Raw genomic sequence first — 21,482 nt, 5'->3', positions numbered from 1 at the left:
TCAAAATATTTAATTCACTTCAAAGTGTAGGATCCACTTTGGGATTGTTAGCTTACTTGAATAAGGTGTTCTTTGTCATTTTTGACATTTCCATTTGATTTTTACATCTGGTTTGGGTGAATTAGAAATATTTTCCATTCAATTTTGACTTGTTCATACACTACTCTCAATTATTTTTTGGTTGATTCTGTAATAATACATTTTATTTCCATTTAACATTAATTCAGTTTCATTTGTCTCAAAAAGCAAATCTTCACCACTCAAGGCGGAGGTCCTCCTGCCTTAGCCACCCCAGTGCTGGGATTACAGGCCTGTGCCATCACACTCAGCTGACCCAACCTCTTGGGGAAGAGGAAAAGGTGCTGGATGACCGTGACCTAGGGGTGGAGTCCCAACCTGTTTATAGGATTGTGGCACTTCCAAGACTGGCAGATTCACCACTGGTCCCATTCTGTTGGGACAGTCACTGCCATCAGCCAGGGAGCCGGCATCTTGGCAAGGGCTGGGCCTGGAGTGGACTTGGAAGGGCCGTCATGGAAAGCCTGTCACCTGAGGTACCACCTGGCCATCCTTATCAGGTAACAGTGTCTACCAAGCCCATGGGCACAGGACAGGCCTGGGGTCAAGGGTGCGTTCTGAGAATCTTGGCACAGCTGAATCTGGGTGGTTCTGGTCTCTGCTGAGGCAGCGGGTAGGAGGTCTGTATTTGGGGGTGTGGAGAGAGTGAGTGGGTGAGCCTGCAGGGGTCCAAGGATCGCAAGTCTGGTCAGCAGAGCCCCTCCTCTTCACCATGAGTGTGACCAGGTAACACCACCTCAGGTCCCCTTTCCCTCCTACCTTGAAAGGCTCACGTCCCACATTAGAGAACAGTGGCTCCATGACACAGAGGGGACCTACCAGACCAGAGCCCTTTGCCATAGGCCAGAGGACTTCCTGGAGCTGCCTGGAGCCCCAGGGTCACCCTGTGTGTCTCAGGATTTCAGGAACACCAAATCCCCACCAACTGCCAATTACTTACTGGACCCAAGAGCTCCAAGGCTGGACCCAGGCCGGGGAGGCCCACAAATAGCTCTCCCCACCCCTGTCATGTCATCCCCCTTGATCCAGGGACCAAGGCCAATAGGATTGCCTCCTCAGGTCTCCCCTGCTGCTCCAGACAGTGCCCACGGTAGGGGCTAAGTATGCCAAGGTCACTGTTAATGTCTACCTTATTTGCAGACCTCAGTGGTCTTCTTCTCACCTTGGTTCTGAGACTTAGATCTGAGCTGCATCCAGACAAGCAACTCCAGACCAGTGCTCCTGGAAAAGACTTGGTCAGAGCTGGCTGTACACTAAGGAATCCTTGGGGAGATAGAGAGGGACCCCGCCTCCCCCTCCCCAATTGAAGGATAATATCTATTGTCTCAGCCTAAGATCAGGACCTATCCCCAAGTCAGCCATCAGTGGAAACATCTTGATGAGAGCCTGGGGGACACAAGGTTGCAGGGCAGTGGAGGAGAGAGCCAGCCCTGGCTCCAACACCATCTCCCAGCAGGAGCCCCTCCTTCTAGAACAACCAGCTGTGGGGGTTTCTGAAACACCCCTTTGGCTCCTTTGCAGCCTCTCCCTTCCTCCTCTGCCTACTCTGGGTCCAGCCCCAGGGGTAAAACAAATGCTTAAGGTTCGAGAGCCCAAGTCTGCCCCAAATCTGGGAAACACCTTGCTTCTGCCTGGTGTTTCCAGGATTGGGTCTCAAAGACCAGGTCCTGGCCCCCCCGGCCTGCAAGTTGGTTCCTGTGGTGGGTGAGCCCCAGCAGCTTTGCTGGCCTCTTTCCTGCTGGGACAGGACTTGGAGCTCACCCTGGTGGCAGGAGCTTGGCTGGCAGGGCAGGCTGATCATCCAAGACCTGTTCTGGGACATGCCTGAGTGTGGTCGTGAGCTCAGCCTGACTCAAGAAGGTGCAGAGCCTGATGCTCCACCTGAAGCATCCACCTCCCTTCTCCAGCCTCCCCTACCATGGTCACCTGGGGCCAGCAAGGGAAAGGCAGGGCAGCTTGTGCTCTTTTCCTGCTGAAGATCCAGGATCATAGTCATAGATATTCTGCACCTCAGTCTAGGGGGCTCAACCCTCTCAAGTTCCCTTGGGCCACATCCTGCCATGGGCAGGGGTCAGAACTGAGTCTCTCACAAAGCTTCCTGGCAAACATGAGACCCTGGCCTCTCTACAGAGAGTTGGGTGGAGGAAGCTCAGGGGGGCAAGAGAGTGGCTGAGCCCCTCAACAGGGAGGCATTCCCAGAATCCACAGGCAGTGGGGCTGAAGAACCCTTCCAGAAACATCCAGGGTCAGTCAGCAATGAAGACAGCATTTCAGAAGAGAGAGCCTTTTTACAGAGAAGGTGAAGCCCTCCTGAGAAAAGAGTCCTGCTGACAGTTAGTAGGTTAGCTAGCTAGGTAATCATAGTAATCAAAAATAAATCTATGAAATTCTACTTTCCAGCTGTGCAGAGGATGGGGGATGGGAGGGACTCTGTGCTTTTATAAAGAAGCAAAGCCCTGGGAAGATAGAATAAAGAAGATAGAAGTTGTAAATCCTGACTCCGCTGCATGACCTTGGACAAGTTAACCTTGAGACATAAAATGGGAGAAAACTGGAGTCATGTCTTATGAGGTTGTGGGAGGATAAATCAAATAGTGTAATATGTTCAGTATACACACACAACAGCTACTTGATAAATAGTAATGACAGCAGTTACCTAGGGGCTGGGGGCAGAGGAGGGGAGGTCTGAGGGCCTCAGGCATGCTAGGCAAGTGCCCTACCACTGAGCTATACTCCCAGCCCCAAACTTGTGTGTGTGTGTGTGTGTGTGTGTGTGTGTAGTGCTGCAAAACTGCTTTTTTTGGCCAAGAATTCTACAGACATTAGCAATTTTGCCTTAGAACATCCTGTGAGGTCAACACTAATAGCATTTCATTACAGATGAGAAACTGGAGATGTTTAGTGACTTGTCTAGGGTCACACAGGGTCTAAATCCAGACAACATGGCTCCAGAGTCTGCCTCTACCCCCAGTAGAGATCCGTCATTGTGACTAGTGTCACAATCACACAGTGCTCTGGGGACTCTATGCTAGCAGTGATCTTAGAGGTAGACACAGTTGGGGTTCCTTGAAACACAACCTGCCAGGAAATGGGAACTTTCTGAGGTTAGAAGTCCCAGTGACAGGAGAGAGAAACGTGTAATGATGTTCAAATTGGGGATGGTGACTGGCTGGAAAGTCAAGGGACGCTCCAAGTAGCTTTGAGCAGCCCATGGGCTGTGGATGTGTGGAGACTGGGGCTGGCCAGAGGGGTAGAGAAGCAAGGCCTGGCTGCCCGTGCCCTTGCCCTGGCTTGGAGTGTGGGGCTTTGGCAGTCCCCACCCTGAGGGGCCCAGCTTCATCCCAGCATCGCCTTTGCTGTGGCAGGCAGCAGAGAAAGCTGGTGTGTGCGGGTGGGGGGAATGGACCAGGTATCTGACAGGTCACTAATTCCCCACCAATTACAACCTTTCACTTAAGGCACATTGGGTTGAAACATTGCTGGTGTCACTGGAATTAATCTCCAAGAAGAGAGAAACAAGTCTGCCTTGCTGGGGGGATCACATGTGCTCTGCTAGGAAGCTGACTGAATGACAGGACACTTATCATGGAGCCACAGGAGAGGGGACAGGCCAGGGGGAGTGATGAGCTGCTCTGCTGTGGCTCATTGTCATCTGTAGTTCTCTGTGGAGAGAAGAGAGGTGACCCTCATGGGCTCCCCATAGCCTCAGCCCCCAGGAGATAACGTGTGCAGAGTAGAGCTCAGTTCCTGTGGGTACAGGAACCTTCTGATTGCTGGCAGGACATGGACTGGTCATGGAGGACACAATTGAGAACAAGCTTAGATTTGTCCACACCACTGTCTCCTCACCACGCAGTACTGACTACCCAGAATGCAACACCATGCTGCCTCTGGCTCCCTTGGGCAAGAGGGGGAGGGGCTGCGGAGGCGGTAAGGGTCTCATGACAATGTCCTAAAGCAGTGTGGATCTAAACCAAGTTGCAGAGCCCGCTGAGTGGCAGAAGCCTCAGGTTTTTCCTAGCTGGGGGGACTTTACTGGGTTCTTCCTGGACCCACCACATTGCAGTCTCCAGGATTACCATGTCCTATGCTTCTATGTGAGTGGTGCCCCTTCGGTCCTGCTACCTGTGGCCTTGCAGAGCTCCCTCCCGACCAGGGGCTGCCATGACACATTCCCTGTGCAAGACGCCCTGGTCCTCCCTGCATGGGCTTTTCCTGCTGGGGTCTGGTCAGGAGGTTACAAGACCAATGACCTCCACTGAGGTCGGCCCAAGTTCCTGCTAGGCTATCTGAGTTACCTGAGACCACAGGGGCTGATTGTCCATGGGGTGGGGCTCCCTGGATCCCAGCAGTGCCAGGGACTATAGCAGCAGTGGTTTTGGGAATTGTCTCCCAGTGCCCTGCCCCAAACAAGACTCAGCCATCTGCTTTTCCTCCTGCTGCCCCCTCACAGCTCATCGTCACTGTCCTCTGGGTTCTCTCACTCACTTTGTTCTCCCTTGTGTCACTTGGGCTTCTCTGAGGCCCCACATGACCTCGTGAGCATCTTGGTACACAATAACCTTTTATCCACAGCTCACTGTGCCAGCCCGATGTCACACCCAACAGCGCAGGCAGGCCAAGCTCCAGTTCTCTGCACAGGGTGGCCTCCTGGGGGCTTGGCCTCCCTTGTACATAGGGTGGTACAGAGGGATGGGGGCAGGTTGCTAGGAGGCAGGTCAATCTTTCACCGGAAGGCTGCCCTCCCTGGCTGCTCTAGCTGACCAGTGAGGTGGCTGCTCCTCAGCCCTCAGTTCTTTGCTTTGGCCACTACACTTGGAGAGGTTCCCACTAACTCTAACTCCCAGTGATCTGCCATTATTCCCTGACTGTTGCAGCCCAGAGCTATGACCCCCAAGGGCAGTGGTAAACAAAGGCTGTTTGCTCCCAGAGGGTGTTCCAAAAAGCTCTGGCAGCCTGGCAACATTACCAAGTCTCAGGAGATTTTGGGTGGGAGTGTGTCGCAGTGGGGACTCACATAGCATGGCTGCTGCAGGTAGGCGAGAGACTGGGCAGGGAACTTAGAAGTTTGATCTGTCACTCCAGGGGCAGGCCTCTTCCTGCTGGCGGCTCACTGTGACGGTTCTGGAGGCACGGAGGCTGCGCAGGGCTGACCTGTGTGAGTGACTGTCCTGGGCTCCAGAGGGTACTGGGGACAGGATCCTGTGGGAGAGGGCCAGGCAATGCCTTGGGCTGGGCTGGGCTGCCCACAATGGCCTCTGGGGTCTTGGCAGGAATCTGCTGAGGCCCCTGGAAAAGGATATGAGGGCTTCCTCTTTCTCCTGATGGTTCCCTTGACTTTGGCAGTGAGTGAGACAGACCCGTATGTGATCCTGCAGCTGCCATCCGCTCCTGGAAAGAAGTTCAAAACCAAAACGATTGCCAACTCCAGTCATCCTGTGTGGAACGAGACCTTCAGTTTCCTCATCCAGAGTCAAGTCAAGGTACCACTGTCCGTGCACTTGCAGAAAGCTGTGCTCCCCTTCCCCAGGAGTGTTCTTGGGGATGAGAGTGGTTTGGGGCCCTAGCCCCTATGTGCTGTGAGAGAATGCATCCTTCTCCCTGGCCCTGGGACCAAACTCCAGTAAGCTGCTGCTCCTCTGTAGACATGCCTGTGGAGACAGTCGCGTTCCCTTCTGAGGGGGCTGCTGTGAGGTTAAAGGAAGCATGGCAGAAGACTGCCACATAGTGCCTGGCACTTGCTTTGGGGTTCACTTTAAGGAACCAGCAAACAGGGGGTGGGAGAGAATTCTCTGACAGAATTTTTTGCTTGCTTTTGAGACAGGGTCCCTCCATGTAGCCCAGACTACCTTTGATCTCCAGATTCTCCTGCCTCAGCCTCCCCAGTGCTGGGATTACTGGTGTGCACCACTATGTCTGTCTTCAGAATTTAATTTTTGATAAAAAATAAAAATTAGGAGGTGAAATTAGAAACTTTCCTTGATTTCCTTATACTTTTTTTCCCTTTATTGTTGTGATGGATGGGGGTACATTGTGGCATTTTTCACAGGTTATTACAATGTATCAAGTATATCATGCATGAATTCACCTCCTCAACCATTCTTCTTCATCCCTCCCCCTATTTCCTTATACTTTAAAAAAATTTTAAGCCAGGTACTGGTGGCTCACACCTGTAATCCTAGCTATTCAGGAGGCGGAGATAAGGAGGATTAAAGTTAAAAGCCTGCCTGGGCAAAAAAAGTTCTGGTGATCCTATCTCAAAAAAAATCATCACAAAAAAGGAGTGGTTCAAGGTGTAGGCCCTGAGTTCAAGTCCCAGTACAGCCAAAAAAAAGTTTTACAGTTATTTATGAGCTGTTGTTGCAATGAGTAGATAATGTGCTAAGTTACTGTTCTCTGTCCCAAGAATGTTCTGGAGCTGAGCATCTATGACGAAGACTTAATCACAAAGGATGGCATCTGTTTCAAGGTTTTCTATGATGTCTCAGAGGTCCTCCCTGGCAAAGTGCTCCGGAAAACCTTCTCCCTGGATCCCCAGGTGGGCGGAGACTTCTGACTCCTCTCCCACCTGTTGGGCTGCTGCCGGCTGAGTTCATCCACAGGACTATATGTAAATCAAACCCAGAGAGATTTGCATATTCATTGGAAAGGAGCCGCCCTCATTGCAGTTACAGACAGCATTAGTCAGTGCGGGGAGGGGGCCAGGGCATCTTCTAAGCCCCTTGTCTTCCAGTCCTGCCTGGCCCAGGGTCTGGGGAGCCAGAGTCTGCCTCTTTCCTGCAGACTTCCCAGCTGTGGGCAACTTGGGCAGGCAGCCCTCCTTGTCCTGCACCCTTGGATTGTAAATAACTGCAATAGCATGCCTCCTTAGATACTTCTTGAAATGATGAGATCGCACATTTAATAGAACTGTGTCAACTATAAATGTTGATGACTTGCTCACCTTTTTTTGATTTCAGGGACAGGAAGAGCTAGACGTGGAGTTCCTGATGGAGAAAACGTGTGTAATATCACACAGCCCCGGGAATAGTGGGGGACGCAGGCTCTCTGTAGGGAAAAGGCCTTGACACAGGTCTGGTGTTGGTCTGTCCAGCTGTCAGTAGCTGTCCTTTTCTCCACCTCTGCCAGGGAGGTCTGGAAGCTCTTCTTAGAGAACAGAGGAGAGAAAGGGCAATCTTCCCCTGCCTGGCTCTCTCCTCTCACCTTTCATTCGGCAGAGGCATTTCCTCTCATCTGGGATCTTAGCCAGGATGTAAGAGCCTGCAGCACTGCCCAGGGAGACCCTGTATGAATGGGCGGCAAGGGGACAGGTCAATACAGGATGCCTTTGCCCCTATAAAGTCAGATGGCATGATTTGATTTTTCCAGGTTGGACCCTCCAGAAAATCTCATCACCAACAATGTCCTTGTGGTAACTGCTTTTCCAGCCTTAGGGGAGGGGCCCAGATCTGTGGAGATTGGGGGCATTGGGGTGTGGATGAAAAGTGCTTTGTGGGTAGGTCACCCCCAATCTCCCAGCCAGGTGAACACCTGGGACTGTGGGGTTGGGGAGGGTGCTGCAGCTAAGAGGCACATAGAGGGGAGGCTGGCTCTGCTGAGAGGAGATTCTGGTTCCAGGCTGGATACCTGAGGGATGGTGGGCAGTTTTAGGCACTTTCTGATGGGGCTTGGTCAGGTGTGATGATCTAGAGTTCACAGGAAGTCTTCCCTACATGCCAGGCACACCTTTAGGTTGTCAATACTGAGGTCACTGAGGCTCACAGGGAGTTTCCAGTGTGCTGTGCTTCCAGTCTAGGAGATGGGGGAAGTAAGATCAGCAGGTCACTTAGCCCTTCCCTGGGACTGGGAGGATCAAGAGCAACTCTCCTAAAGCGGCTAGCTCATGAAGCTGCAGGGGGCAGGAACGGCCACAAGGTGGCCAGCGCTGCCTGAGACGTCTTCAAACAGGCAGGGTCCTTGGACCTAAGGCCCTTGGAGCCAGCCAGCAGCCCAGGAAGTGCTGTGGAGGTGCCTAGGGGCTCCCTTCTCAGCGCCTGTCTGATGAGCTAGTTTACTTTCTAAAGGAATACACATTAAAATGAGGTCAAGCCCACGACAGCTGTCCCTGGAACCAGCAGTGGGTTGGTAGGTGCAGTAGTTCTAGGGAGAGGGCCAGGGGCGAGGGCGGGCAGTGGCATTACTGTCCTCAGGAGAGGACAGGCAGAAGGTGTTCCATTCATACCATTACAGTGCTCCTCTACCACTCCATTCTGCCACTTTGCGGGCCTGTGGTTTGCACACACTTCCTTGTAATGGGAGACATTCTCCAGGTCAAGGTGGCAAACACAGGAAAGGAGGAACTGTGCCTGAGAGCTGGCTTTCAGAGCTCCCAGGAGATTGCAAAAGCTAGGCGAGCAAGGATGGGGTAGAGATGGGCTCTCCTAGGTGTTCCACAGCATCAGGCTTAGCAGTTATGACAGACCAGAGACGGGCTGAAGGGCTGCTGCATCCATTCCCATTCTGAACCCCCTTCTTCTTCTGTGTGTGGTGGATTTGGGACAGTGAGGCTTGGGGTGAGGTTGAGGGGACCTCAGTTTACCCCACAGAGCCCCCTGCCTATGATGTGGTCTGCCCCAGGTCCGAGAGCTGTCACACCTAGATGTCTGTCTGGACAGAGCAGAAACCACAGTTGAGGCAGCAGGTGAGACCTGCTCAGAATCAGGTCTGCAGTGTGCCTGCAGGCAAAGGCTGCTGGGAACCCTCCATGGGGCAGGAGGGTCCCCTGCCCTGGGGAGAACATGTCACAGGAGGAGGGAGTCCCATGGGGGGTTGTGAGGCCCAGCAGGCCAGGGAGGGCCCTCTTCTGAATCCTGCTTACCATGGTCCAGCCTGCCAGATCTTTTCCAGGTCCACGCAGGACTGCTGGTAGCTCAGGTCTGAGCTGGGTTCCAGGCTTTTGTTCCCCTCCCACTAACCTGCTCACTCGTTCCCTAGGTCAGGACAAGCTGGAGCTGGAGCTGGTGCTGAAAGGGTCCTATGAGGACACACAAACATCTGCCCTGGGCACAGCCTCTTCCACTACCTTCAGCTTCCACTACCTGGCAGCCCAAGACTCAGAGCTGAGTGTGTGCCTGAGGGTGGGTCTCAGCTCACCAGTTCTCCACCAACCCCAGCCTTAGGCAGCTCCAGCTGCTGCAGGCCCCTCCCTAGCCTTTCCCCTGCCAAGGCCAGGCCTCTGTGACCTTGTCAGCCTCGCCCCCTTCAGTTAAGTGCTGCAGTCTTGGAAGACAGGGAGGATTGGCCAATGCCATTCCATCTTCGATCCCTCTGATGGCTCCTCAAATGAGGCTCTTAGAGTAAAACCTGACGTCCATGCTCACAAGGCCTTGCCCAGCCCGGCCCTGGCCCACGTCTGCTGTCGTATTTTTGTCCCTCGATCCCCTTGTGTATGATGCTTCAACCACACATCTCTTGCTTTTCCAACATGCCACATGCTCTCTCCCTGTTTTCCCTTGGCTCATTCCATAGCTGCCTTTCCACTTCTTCCTTAACATCACAGCTCCAGTGATAACTCTTTAGCTGCCCCCGCTTCCTCCCCACCTCAGGCAGACTGACCCCACTCACCCTGCCTTTGGTTATGCTCTCATGCCATACTGCTTATGTCTTTTACAACACTTGTTAACATCAGTTCATTACCTACTTGTAAATTTATTTATGTGGCTCCATGAGAACAGTGCCTTTGTGCTAAGTAAGTATTAGCCATTATTGTTTTGTAATTTTTAGCAACCATAATTGTTATAATCAGTTTTATATTATTTGGGGAGGGGACCGTGGCTATTTTGTTGCAGTCCAGATACTCAGTAAGGATTTGTTGAATGAATGACTATTTCTCTCCAGAGCTCCAGAGGCAATGCCTGTAACTCAGACACTGTAGGTGGGCACCTCACTGTGCCTCTGAGGTCCTTGGCCATGGGGAAAGAGGTGACTATGGATTTTCCTGCTACAAATGTAAGTGGCCTCAACTGGATGGGAAGGGCCAATGGGAATGAAGACAAAGGATTCCAAGATCCCATGGCTCCCCAGGGTCTACAACAAAGCTCTTGCTTTGATTTTAGGCCCCGGAACTAAGGTTGCAGCTCAAGGTAGACAGCTGGTAAGGGCCTTTCATGTCTGTAGGGGGAAGTGAGGGGTGGTTACATGGGAGGGGATGCTGTGAAAGGGGTGGCTCTTGGGGCTGGAGTAGGGAGGTTAGTTGGCCATTCTTTGTGGGTTTGGTCTACCAGTGAGTGAGCCATGCAGGTACCTCCTGACCCCCGGATTCTCCACTGCCCCAGTCCTCAGGAGCTGACCATGCACCTGGGCTTTGACCTGTGTGCAGAGGAACAGGCCTTCCTGAGCAAGAGGAAGCAGGTGGTGGCCAAGGCCCTGAAGCAGGCCCTGCAGCTGGACAGAGACCTGCAGGAGGATGAGGTCTGGGGGTGTAGCAGGGATATGGGCACTGAAACCCTGGGCTGGCTTTAAGGGAGACCTGTCTGTGCCCTCTCCAGACACACCAGTCACCAGAGAATGGAGAGTGGGGGTGTGGGAGACATACCAGGTAGGGTAATCTGTGGGGTTCTTGCTCCCTTTGGGGCTCTGACCTGGGCTGAGAGCTGTCCCTTTTGGGGTAAGGACTGGCCCTAGCTTTAATACTGATTCCATTAGGCCCTGATCTCTTGCCTGAAAGCAAGAGGGAGTAGGCTGGCCCTGGGAAAGGCAAGGGGCTGCTTGTCCCTGTCCTTGTTAGGCCAGCCCATGTCTGTGTGTGGTCCAGGTCCCTGTTATAGGCATCATGGCCGAAGGAGGAGGTGCCCGGGCCATGACCTCGCTCTATGGACACCTATTAGCCCTGAAGAAGCTGGGCCTCCTGGACTGTGTGACATACCTTGGTGGCATCTCGGGCTCTACGTGGTAAGAGCCATGGGGCTGGAACAGCAGAAATGCCCAGGGCACAGAATGAGGCAAAAAGGATGCCAGAGGGAGCCTTTGAATGGCGACACCAAGTGGGCATGAGCGGCATGATATGATGGGGGCCACACAGCTTTCTCAAAAGGAAGAATGAACCAGAAGCTTCCTTCAGGATGGAAGTCCTACCAGGACAACAGCGAGGCAGGAGGGCTTCCTCCAGGTGCTACCAAGCAGCTGGAAGGGGGCTGATCCAGGAGCTGGGTTTGTGATCTCGGTGACCCCACCTGTAGGCTTGGGTGACCTTGAGCAACTTCTCACCTCTGATTTTGTTGGGCATAATAAGAGAACACACCTCACAGGACTGGAGTGGGACAGCCACCTAAGCACTTAACCCAACTCCCAACACATAGCATTGCTTCAAATTGCTATCTCTTCCTTCCTCAGTCATTGCCTTAGGTAACGCTCACACACTTTCTGAGGTAGTTTCTCTCTCTTGCTCATACAGGTCAGGTGAGGAAATTGAAGTCAAGAGACGCCATTTTACCTCAAGGCAACATTGCCTCCCTACCCTCAACCGGCCAGTGGTGAGGGGACCCTGTCACTACTAGAGACTCATTCCTTTGAGTCTCGGTGAAATGTGGCATTAGGAGTACAATAAACTAGACTAGATGACAGCCCTTGACAAGCACAGTCTTCCAAGGCTTCAGGACAGACCCCAGTGGAAGTGGGCCCGGCACCGTCCAGTATGGCGGCCGTTAGTATATACTACTGCTCATCTCTTGAAATGTAGCTGGTCCAAACTGGGATGTGTGACAAAACACATGGGGAATTTTGAAGACTTTGCATGAAAAACCCGCAAATTATGTCAAGAACTTCTTATATTGATTACAAGCAGAAATGCACATTTTTGGATATATTGAAAAAATATATTAATTTTTACTGGTCTATTTATACTCTTTTTTTCTTTTTTTTTAAAGACAGGGTCTCCCTATGCCCGGGCTGGCCTTAAATTCACAGTCCTCCTGCCTCAGCCTCCTGAGAGCTGGGATTACAGGTGTGAAGCGCTGTGCTGGCCTCTTTCTATTTCTTGATATGTTATCTAGGAAATTTAAATTACACATGGAGCTGGGGTTGTAGCTCAGTGTAAAGCTCTTGCTTAGCATTCACGAGGCCCTGGATTCCATCCCCAGCACCGTAAAACAAAATAAAAACCAACAACAACAAAAAAACCATAATGACTCATTGTATTAATATTGAACAGGGTGATCTAGAAGAAACTTTTGAGCTGTATTTTCTAGCTGAGCAGAGCCTTGGCTGCAGGAGAGCTGTGCTGGGAAAAGATGGAGGGTAGGAAGGAGGAGCTGCAGGCCCCATGTTGGGCCTCTTACTGTCCTGTCCCCTTGCTCCCCCCAGGACAATGGCCCACCTGTACTGGGACCCAGAGTGGTCACAGAAGGACCTCAAGGGACCCATCAGCCATGCCCGGGAACACTTGGCCAGGAGCCAGCTGAAGGCCTTCTCCCCAGAGTGCCTGGCGAGCTACCACCAGGAGCTGAAGCTTCGGGCAGAGCAGGGGTACCCCACGACCATCGTGGACCTGTGGGCCCTGGTGCTGGAGTCCAAGCTTCACGGCCAGGTAGGTCACCTGCTCAGGTGAGGAGAAGAGGTGTGCACCTGTGTGCATTTCCTGCATGGTGGGAGAGGAAGGGACCCATCCTTAAAGAATGTGAGTTTCACTGCCTATGCTGTGGTTCACACCTGTAATCCTAGCTACTTGGGAGGTTTAGGTTGAGAGGTTCGTGGCTCAAGGTTATCCTAGTCAAAGAGTTCACAAGATCCTGTCTCCAAAATAAACTCAGCAAAATGGACTGGAGGCGTGACTCAAGTGGCAGAGTATCTGCTTTGCAAGTGAAGCCCTGAGTTCAAACCCCAGTCCCACCAAAACAAAGAAAAAAGAATGGGAGTCTCATGGTGTTTTAGTGTCTGCCCAACTTTGGGACACTGCCAGTCTGAGTTAGGCTCTTCTCCAGGCAATAGAAGTTTCTGGACCTCCCGAGAACTGGGAATCAGTCAGTTAGGGAAACACAGCTTTCCAGGGTTTGAATAAGGAAGATTTGTAGAACTGCTCTTGTTTTCTGGAATGTTATTATTGTTCTTTTTAAGGAGAGTGTGAAAAGCACAGAAAAGGCTCAGAGTGCCTGGGTTCTAATCCCAGTGCGTCTTGCTGTGTGTCCTTAGTCAATTACTCAGTCTCTGTGCTTGAGTTTTCTCAACCGTCATTGCTGGCATGAGAGTAGGGTTTTCACTCAATGGCGCCTGAGCACTGTTAGCTGATCCATGTCTTAACATCAAGACAACGGTGAGCCGGGCATGGTGAAGGGTTTATCGAGATAAGGTCTTGTGAACTATTTGCCTGGGCTTGCCTCGAACCTCTATCCTCCTGATCTCTGTCTGCCTTGTGAGTAGGTAGAATCCCCACCTGCAATCCTAGCTACTTGGGAGGCTGAGATTGGGAGAATTGTGGTTCAAGGCCAGCCTGGGGAAATAATTCACAAGACCCCGTCTCCAAAATAACCAGAGTAAAATGGACTGGAGGAGTGGCTGCCTTGCAACTGTGAGGCCCTGAGTTCAAATCCCATTATCACCCCCTCCCACAGAGTATATTCATTTCAGAAGGAAATGGAGTCATTTCAATTTTTTAAAAAATTTTTTCTCACTGGCAAGCACAAACTTTCAACCATTCTTTTTAAAAATTAGTTTTAAAATATGCAACTATTAATACTAATTATTACATATTATGAAAGTCTTCACACCTTAGAAAAGTGAGTTAAGCATAAACAATGGTGTCATGAATATGCATGATCTCACAAATCAACATAAGAAATGAAGCCTGTGTTTCCTCCTATCCCAAAGGGAGTATTATTTTGGTGAGACATCAGATTTTCAAGTTTAGTTGTCATTTAGGCTTACTTTTCCATGAATTACCTACTGAACTCCTTTTCCAGTTTTCCATTTAGTTTGTCTTGTTTATATATTTTTAAAGGAATTCTCTATATATCTGCATATTAATCCTTTACCAGCTGCAGTGATTTTGATGCATAATTTAATATAGTCATTATCATCTTTCTCTTTTATGACATTTGTTATTTATTTATTTATTTTTGCAGTACTGGGGCTTGATCTCAGGGCCTTCACCTAGAGCCACTCCACCAACCCTGCTTTTGTGAAGGGTTTATCGAGATAAGGTCTTGTGAACTATTTGCCTGGGCTGGCTTCAAACCTCTATCCTCCTGATCTCTGTCTGCCTTGTGAGTAGGTAGAATTGTAGGCTCCTTTATGACATTTTTAAGTCTTCCTTTCCTTTCTTTCCCAAAGGTTATAAAATCCTTTCATAGTTATACACGTATCCATGTATTCACACTCATTTAGCCCTGACTGACCTCAAATTTGAAATTCTCTTACGTCAGCCTTCCAAGTAGCTGGGATTACAGGCACACACCATCATGCCTGGCTCCCTTTCTATATATTTGTTATACATATTAAAGATCTGTTTCTTACAATTAGATCTTGAATCCATGCAGAATTTAAGTATCATGTCGATAGGGGTCCAGTTCCTTTTCTCTTAAGGAGAAATTTTCCCAGTCTCATAAGTTGATTTTTCCTTCACTAATCTATAACATTGCTACTTCTGTCTTGCAGCTGGTTGTGTATACTTAGGACTTCCCAACCTCTTGATTCTGTTCCCACAGGACCGATTTCTCTCCCAAGGGCAATACACACCGACTCACCTCCTTTAGTTGTGCAATGAGTTCTTAGGGCAAGTTTATCCCACCTGCACCCTGGTTCTTCTTTCAGATTACTGTGGCCACTCTTGGCCCTATGTTTTATTACATAATAGGACCAGCTAGTCAAGTTTCATGACAAGTGTTGGGATTTTGGTTGGAATGGCACCAAATTTATAAAATGAACACAAGTACTTGGAATATTTTAATTTCATTATTATGTCCTATATATTTTTTTGGATTTATTGTTTAAGGTCACATTCACTTTCGATTGAAATGTGTGTGTGTTGTACTAACTGACTTTTCTGCCTAGTGGCAAGAGTTAGTTATCCTACAGAGGAGAAGGTTGGTTTTGTTTCTTGTTTTTCTGGGGATTTTTTTTTGCTTTTTTTTTTTTTCAGCATTATTGAAGTTTGAACTCAGGACTTTGTGTTTTCTAGGCAGGTGCTCTACAACTTGAAGAGAAGCTTTATTTAACAGTTCACTTTAGGAGGTGCTATAGAACAATGTAGTTTAATCCCTACTATAAAGAAGATTTTTATTTAGTTACCATTTGATTCTCCAGTAATGACTTAATGCGTGACTTATGGTTTATAGTAAAATTTTAAAAGATACTTAATTAGTTTCTTATTGCTCATAAGAACAAAAGTTCTTGTGACATTGTTAACCATCATTTCTTAAAAGGAACATCTGTGGCTGGGCAAGGTGGCACAGTCCTGTAATCCCAGATACTCAGGAGGTAGAGGTAGGAGGACCAAGGTTTTAGGCCAGCCTGGGCAAAGTGCAAGACCCTATCTGAAAAGCAAACTAAAGGCAGATTGGCTGGGGGTGTGGCTCAAGTGCAGAGTGCCTGCCTAGCAATAGCACTCCTTTCTGAGGCAGCCACTACCACTGGCCTTGCTGGAGAGTCCTGGGTCCTGGCAAGAATGAGGCCTTTCTGTGCCCCTAGAACTCTGGGAGTTTTGTGACATCTTCCCCCAAACAGAAAGCCACAGTTCTTTCTACTAGAGACAGACATAGCTTGGAATTTGTTGAAACAGAAAATTAGGAACAAAGGCAAGGATAAACCACAGAGTTTATTCCTCATACTGAGAGAATTAGGAAAAGATGGGGGATAGAGAGGGGGAGGAAAGGATGTCAAGAAGGCACTGCAGAGGGGCAGAAACTTAACCTTCATTGAAATGACCCTAAAAGGGGCAGACTCTCAGTGCATGCGGATGCCCACACATGCCTTTGTGTCTGTGTGTCTGCACCCACACCCATCCACCCACAAACCCATACAGACGGCCACTGAACGCACAGGATGTGGGAAGGACTATGGTTTCTGTAGTCTGTGTGACTGGCTGTCCCTGTAGACACAAAGAACACAACCTGTATACCCCTGGATGACACCCCTGCACACGGGGCTGGTCAGCACTGGCTTTGTACACACCACCCATACCCCCAGATCCCAAAGGAGCAGCTGCCTCCTCACCCCTGGCCTGTGCCCTTGCCCCACCCTTGTCCTGGTAGAATTTCTGCCCCCCCAGGACAATCCCACCTCACTCAGGTCCTCATGTCAACCCCAGGTGACAGATCACAAGCTGTCAGAACAGAGAGCTGCACTGGAGCGGGGTCAGAATCCTCTGCCCCTCTACTTGAGCCTCAATGTCAAAGAAAACAATATGGACACCCTCGACTTCAAGGGTACAGTCCTATCCACCCGATCCCCCAGTGCTCCCCTAAATCCTCTGCACCTCAAGAGAGCTCAGAGAATTCTAGCTGGCAACTCCTGCAAAGAGCACCCAGCCTTCTGAAAGGAAGGTGGCTTGATGGGCCCAGGAGCCAGCAGGGACACACTCTGTCCTGGGGAGGGGGAGGGCATCAGAGCATGAGGACAGGGCTGGGGGGGGGCTTGGTTGAGTGAGTGCCAGGCAGAGCTGGGGCTCCCCTAGCCCACTCCCTCCCATCTCTGCCTCTTCTTCCTACTCCTACAGAATGGGTAGAGTTCTCCCCGTATGAGATCGGGTTTCTGAAGTACGGGGCCTTCATTCCCTCCGAATTCTTTGGCTCTGAGTTCTTCATGGGGCGACTGATGAGGAGGATCCCTGAATCTCAGATCTGCTTCCTGGAAGGTGAGGGGTGGCCACTGTGAAGGCCCTGGCCAGGACTCTTTCCGAATATAACTCCCATGGCTTAGGTCTGGGTAGAGTCCCAGGAGGAGAGGCAGGGACAGCCCTCTCCCTGCTCTCATGTTCCATCAACACCCAAAGGTGAGGGACAGGGCCTGTGGCCTAAGGGCTCACCTCTTTTGGGGGGTTGGCATCCAGGGATCTGGAGCAACATTTTCTCCTTGAACTTGCTGGACATCTGGTATGACCTCACCTGCTCTGGAGAGGACTGGAAGCAGCACCTCAAGGACAAGGTGGGGAACACAGGTAGGAGAGGGGGATAAGGGGCCTGGGACGAGGCTGCTCCCCTTTGGACACTGGTGGAGGAGGGGTGCCTGAGCTTTGCTCCTCTGGCTGCAGAGAAGGAGTCCCCCACCTCCTCAGGGTCATACTCATGGATGGAGGCCTCGTGGCTTCAGCCTGGAACGACATTGGCTCAAGCTTTTAGGGGCTTCCTGACTGGCAGGCCCCTGCACCAGCGCACCACCAACTTCCTCCACGGCCTCCAGCTGCACCAGGACTACTGTGGCCAGAAAGATTTTTCCACCTGGGCAGGTAAGGCCATGGGTCCCCACAACAAGGCTCGACTCCTGGGTGTGAGTGGCCCATGGCTGTTGGGTCACAGCATCCGTTTCTGGGTGTCTAGAGAAGATCCCATTGGAAGGTCTTGGGGAAGGACTGGGATGGTGTGTGCATTTGGGGAGTGACATCAGAGGTCAGAAAGAGACATGGAGGTGAATGTGTTCAGAATGGGGGTGGCTGAACTACCTGTGGCAGGTGGTTTCCTCTGATTGTCACTGCCTCTCCCACCAGACTGCCAGGTGGACTCCACCCCCAGCCAGCTGACCCCCCGGGATTCCCAGCTCTGCCTCGTGGATGCCGGCTACTTCATCAATAACAGTTGTCCCTCCATGCTCCGGCGGGGTCGCCAGCTGGATCTCATTCTCTCCTTCAACTACTCCCTATCCTCTCCCTTTGAGGTGCCTCTGGTTGCCCCACGGGAACCCCAGACCCTCTGCCCAGCCAGGCCAAGCTCCAGGGGCAAGCATCAGGGCCACTGAGCCACTGCCACACACATCCCACGTCCCCAGAGGGAGGGAGAAGTGACAGGCTGAGTCACAGGTCCTGTGAGGGTTGTTGGTTGGCAAGGGCAAGGGCTAGGCTCCTGAGACAGGTGAATGGGATCCTCTTTGGGGCAGAACAGCTGGGCAGAGCTGGGAGGAGACTGGGCCACTTCACAGCCACCCCCTACCAGGGTTCCCTGGATGGCGATAGTGCCGGCATGCAGGGGTACACATGTGAGTCCCCTATTGAGACCCTCCAGGTTCTGGGACTCAAATAATCCAGCAGTGGCAATGCAAATTGGGAGGAGGGGGCTGGGTCTGCACCCCACCTAGAACTTTTAACCACTGGGATCCGTGGGCCCCCTGGGAGGCTTGGGTAGCTTAGCTGGGCCATCAACAGGACAGACGCCACTATTGCACTGATGCCAAGGAGCCATTGGGGGTGGAACTGGCCTAGCATTTTCTAAAATACTGTTCTGGGATGACCTGGCTCCCTCTGGGCCATCCTGTCCCCTGCCAGGCGCTGCAGCAGACGGAGCTGTACTGTAGGGCCCGGGGACTGCCCTTCCCCCGGGTGGAGATCAGCCCTGAGGACCAATGCCAGCCCAGGGAGTGCTACCTCTTCTCGGACCCTGCCTGCCCTGACGCCCCTGTCCTGCTGCACTTCCCACTGGTCAACGATTCCTTCAAGAGCTTCTCAGCCCCTGGTGAAGCAGCCCCTCCACTCCTGCCACAGCCTGGAGCCCTGAATGGGGCTCGTCCCAGCTAGGCTTTGGACTGCCTTCCTGCCTTCATGGCCAAGGCCCGCCCACAACCTTGCTGTGTCTTCATGTCACTGCGCTGGTGTCTTCTTGGTCATGACCCCAGGCTCCTTTGGCTTCTGTTTTCCCCTAGTCCCCCTAGACAACCCTGTACCCCTCTGCTCCTGCTCTGTGTGTATGTGTGGGGGGAGTTCAATTGGCCTATCATCTTATCCATCCCAGCCTGGTGTCCCTTCTCAGGGAGCTGGGCCTCTCCCAAGGGCCCCCAGCTCTAAGCCCTCATCACACTCTTTCCTATACTGTCCTGCTACCAGCTTGTCAACTATCAGAGCTAATTTCTGCCTTGGTGCATTAATTCTCAGCTTTCGACTCCAGCCATAATTCTAAATTTTCCAGTTATTTTTACCTATTTATTTTTGGCATATCAGGGCCTGTGCCTAGGCAGGCAATCTACCACTTGAGCCATGCCTCCAGCCCTTTTTTGCTCTGGTTATTTTGGATATTAGGTCTTGGCTTCCCACTGTAGCTGGGATGACAGGCACACACCACCACATCCAGCTTTTTTCTAGTGAGATGGGGTCTCACAAACTTTTTCCTGAGCTGGATAGAATCTCAATCTTCCCTGTCTCAGCCTCCTGCTTAGCTTGGGATGACAGGTGCATGCCACGGTGCCCAGCGATTGGTTGAAATAGGGTCTTGAAAACTTGTTTCTGGGGCTGGCCTTAAACTGTGATCCTTCTGATCTCAGCCTCCCAAGTAGCTAGGATTATAGATGTGAGCCACCAGTGCCTGGCTCCACCTTGTTTTTTGAAATAGGATCTCACTGAAATAGGGTCTCGCTAACTTTTTTCTGGGCTAGACTTGAACCTCGATTCTCCTCTTTGCTTCCCAAGTAGCTGGGATTACAGGCATGAGCCACAGTGCCCAGGCATTCCAGCTTTATTCTTAACATCCTTGTTCTGGCTGTTTCCACCTTACCTGGAAGCAGTGTAGGGTGATATCATGGAGCTGCCCTAGTAGTGAAAGAAGTGTCAGGTATGAGAGGGCAGCAAATGCCTGTTACCTGAAAATAGTCTCCTGGGTGAAGGGCACAGAGAGCTGGGAGAGAGCGAGGACCTTTCCCACGGGGAGTGGCCACCCCTGTGCCCCGCTGGGAGGCTTAGTCCTCCTCAACCATGGAGCCCTCTGGGACCTGCACCTGACCCTCCTCCCACCCTTGGGCAGGTGTCCGGCGCAGCCCCACCGAGCTCCAGGCCGGCCAAGTGGATCTCAGCAGGGCCACCTCCCCCTACACCCTGTTCAACATGACCTACAAGGAGGAAGACTTTGACCGTCTGCTGCAGCTCAGCCACTACAATGTGCAGAACAGCCAGGCCACCATCCTTCAGGCCCTGAGGACCGTTCTTAAGCGCAGGGTGCCAGCGGCCTCCACAGCTGAGCCATCAGGGGTGCAGATGTGAGGCCGCTCAGGAGCCCCACATTCTGCCCCACAATGTGTTCTGACCCTCCAGGAATTGGGGTCTAACCCAGTGTGCAGCTGCGCACAGCCACGGCCTCCTTGACTGGGGTGCCTGGATCTCCCAGGCCTGGCCACCTCTGCAGCTGGTCTCCCTGTTCCCCACCCACATTCTTCCTGTGTTCCCAGCTGGCTTGAGAGGAGTTGGAAACCCTCTTGACCAAGTCAGTGCGTGGAGCAACTGGTCATTCCAGGCAGCGTCGGCGAGGAATTGCTTCATTTTCTGAGCAGAATGGATTTACAGTGGCTCAGGCAACCAGACTCACACTGCCTCCTCCTCCTCCTTCTCCTCCTCCTCCTTGTGCTCCACGCAATACACAAGTTTTGCTCTTGCTTAAATTTATGTCTCAATATTTTTATTCTCTTTGGATGATAGTGTAAATGGAATGAGTTTGGTAATTTCATTTTCACATTGTTCATTGCTATTTTGTAGATACACGGTTTATTTTTGAATTTTGATCTGGTACTCTGCAATCTTGCTGGACTTATTAGCTCTAATACTTTTTTGCAGATTCCTTAGGACGTACAATATATAGATCCTGCCATCTGCAAATAGAGATGGCTTTACTTTTCCTTTCTGCTCTGCCTGTCTTTATTTCTTTTTCTGGCTTAATGGCCCCCACTAGAACCTCCAGCACAGGGTTGAATAGATGTGACAAGAGCAGGCATGCTTGTTTTGTTCCTGATGTGGGGGGAAAGCTTTAAGCTATGGGGTTTTCTCTCTCTCTTTCTCTCTCACTCTGGCAGTACTGGGGTTTGAACTCAGGGCCTTCCACTGCTAGGTCAGGTGATCTACCACTTGAGCCACATCTCCCGTACCTTTTTGCTTTAGTTATTTTTTGAGTAAGTTCTCGCTTTTTGCCCAGGCAGGCCTGGACCCTGATTCTCTGATTTATGTCTTCTGAATAGCTGAGATTACAGACACACATCATCATCCCCAGCTATCGGCTGAGATGGAGTCTTAAGAGCTTTTTGCCTGGGTCGGCCTTGAACCACCATCCTCTCAATCTCTGCCTCCTAAGAAGCTAGGATTATAGGTGTGCCCCACTGTACCTAGCTCTTACATATTCTTATCGCATTGAGGAATTTCCCTTCTATTCTTAGTTTATTGAGTGTTTGGCTTTTTTCTTTGTGATAAGAAGGGATGGAATTTTGTCAAGTGATTTTTTGTGTGCTTTTTGAGATAGTCACATGGGTTTTGTCTT

The 21,482-nt window shown here is 51.2% G+C and overlaps 1 protein-coding gene across 2 annotated transcripts; it reads left to right on the top strand.

Annotated features, from left to right (window-relative positions):
- Nucleotides 1–432: 432 nt before the first annotated feature.
- Nucleotides 433–20,616, top strand: Pla2g4d (phospholipase A2 group IVD). Of its 2 annotated transcripts, none has more exons than XM_074065745.1 (20): nucleotides 433–578; nucleotides 5,164–5,236; nucleotides 5,425–5,561; nucleotides 6,485–6,616; nucleotides 7,038–7,078; nucleotides 7,447–7,489; nucleotides 8,695–8,758; nucleotides 9,052–9,194; nucleotides 9,955–10,065; nucleotides 10,173–10,210; nucleotides 10,392–10,527; nucleotides 10,871–11,007; nucleotides 12,418–12,640; nucleotides 16,355–16,472; nucleotides 16,763–16,900; nucleotides 17,096–17,203; nucleotides 17,321–17,491; nucleotides 17,750–17,916; nucleotides 18,521–18,707; nucleotides 19,986–20,616. In XM_074065745.1, the coding sequence occupies exons 1-20, from the start codon at nucleotides 534–536 to the stop codon at nucleotides 20,219–20,221; spliced, it is 2,448 nt and encodes an 815-aa protein (XP_073921846.1). In that variant the 5' UTR covers nucleotides 433–533; the 3' UTR covers nucleotides 20,222–20,616. The 2 variants fall into 2 exon arrangements, with proteins under 2 accessions (XP_073921846.1, XP_073921845.1); XM_074065744.1 differs by having other exon boundaries at nucleotides 17,297–17,491.
- The last annotated feature ends 866 nt before the right edge of the window (nucleotides 20,617–21,482 follow it).

Source organism: Castor canadensis, chromosome 2, assembly GCF_047511655.1.
Source record: "Castor canadensis chromosome 2, mCasCan1.hap1v2, whole genome shotgun sequence".
In the NCBI taxonomy this organism is placed as follows: Eukaryota; Metazoa; Chordata; class Mammalia; order Rodentia; family Castoridae; genus Castor; species Castor canadensis.
This window is presented reverse-complemented; position numbering and strand designations above follow the sequence as displayed.

Coding starts and splice junctions, on each gene's coding strand:
- Pla2g4d (XM_074065744.1), top strand. CDS start 534: ATGGAAAGCCTGTCACCTGAGGTACCACCTGGCCATCCTTATCAG. Junction 6,617..7,037: donor CCTTCTCCCTGGATCCCCAG/GTGGGCGGAGAC, acceptor TTTTGATTTCAG/GGACAGGAAGAGCTAGACGT. Junction 17,492..17,749: donor AGATTTTTCCACCTGGGCAG/GTAAGGCCATGG, acceptor CTCTCCCACCAG/ACTGCCAGGTGGACTCCACC.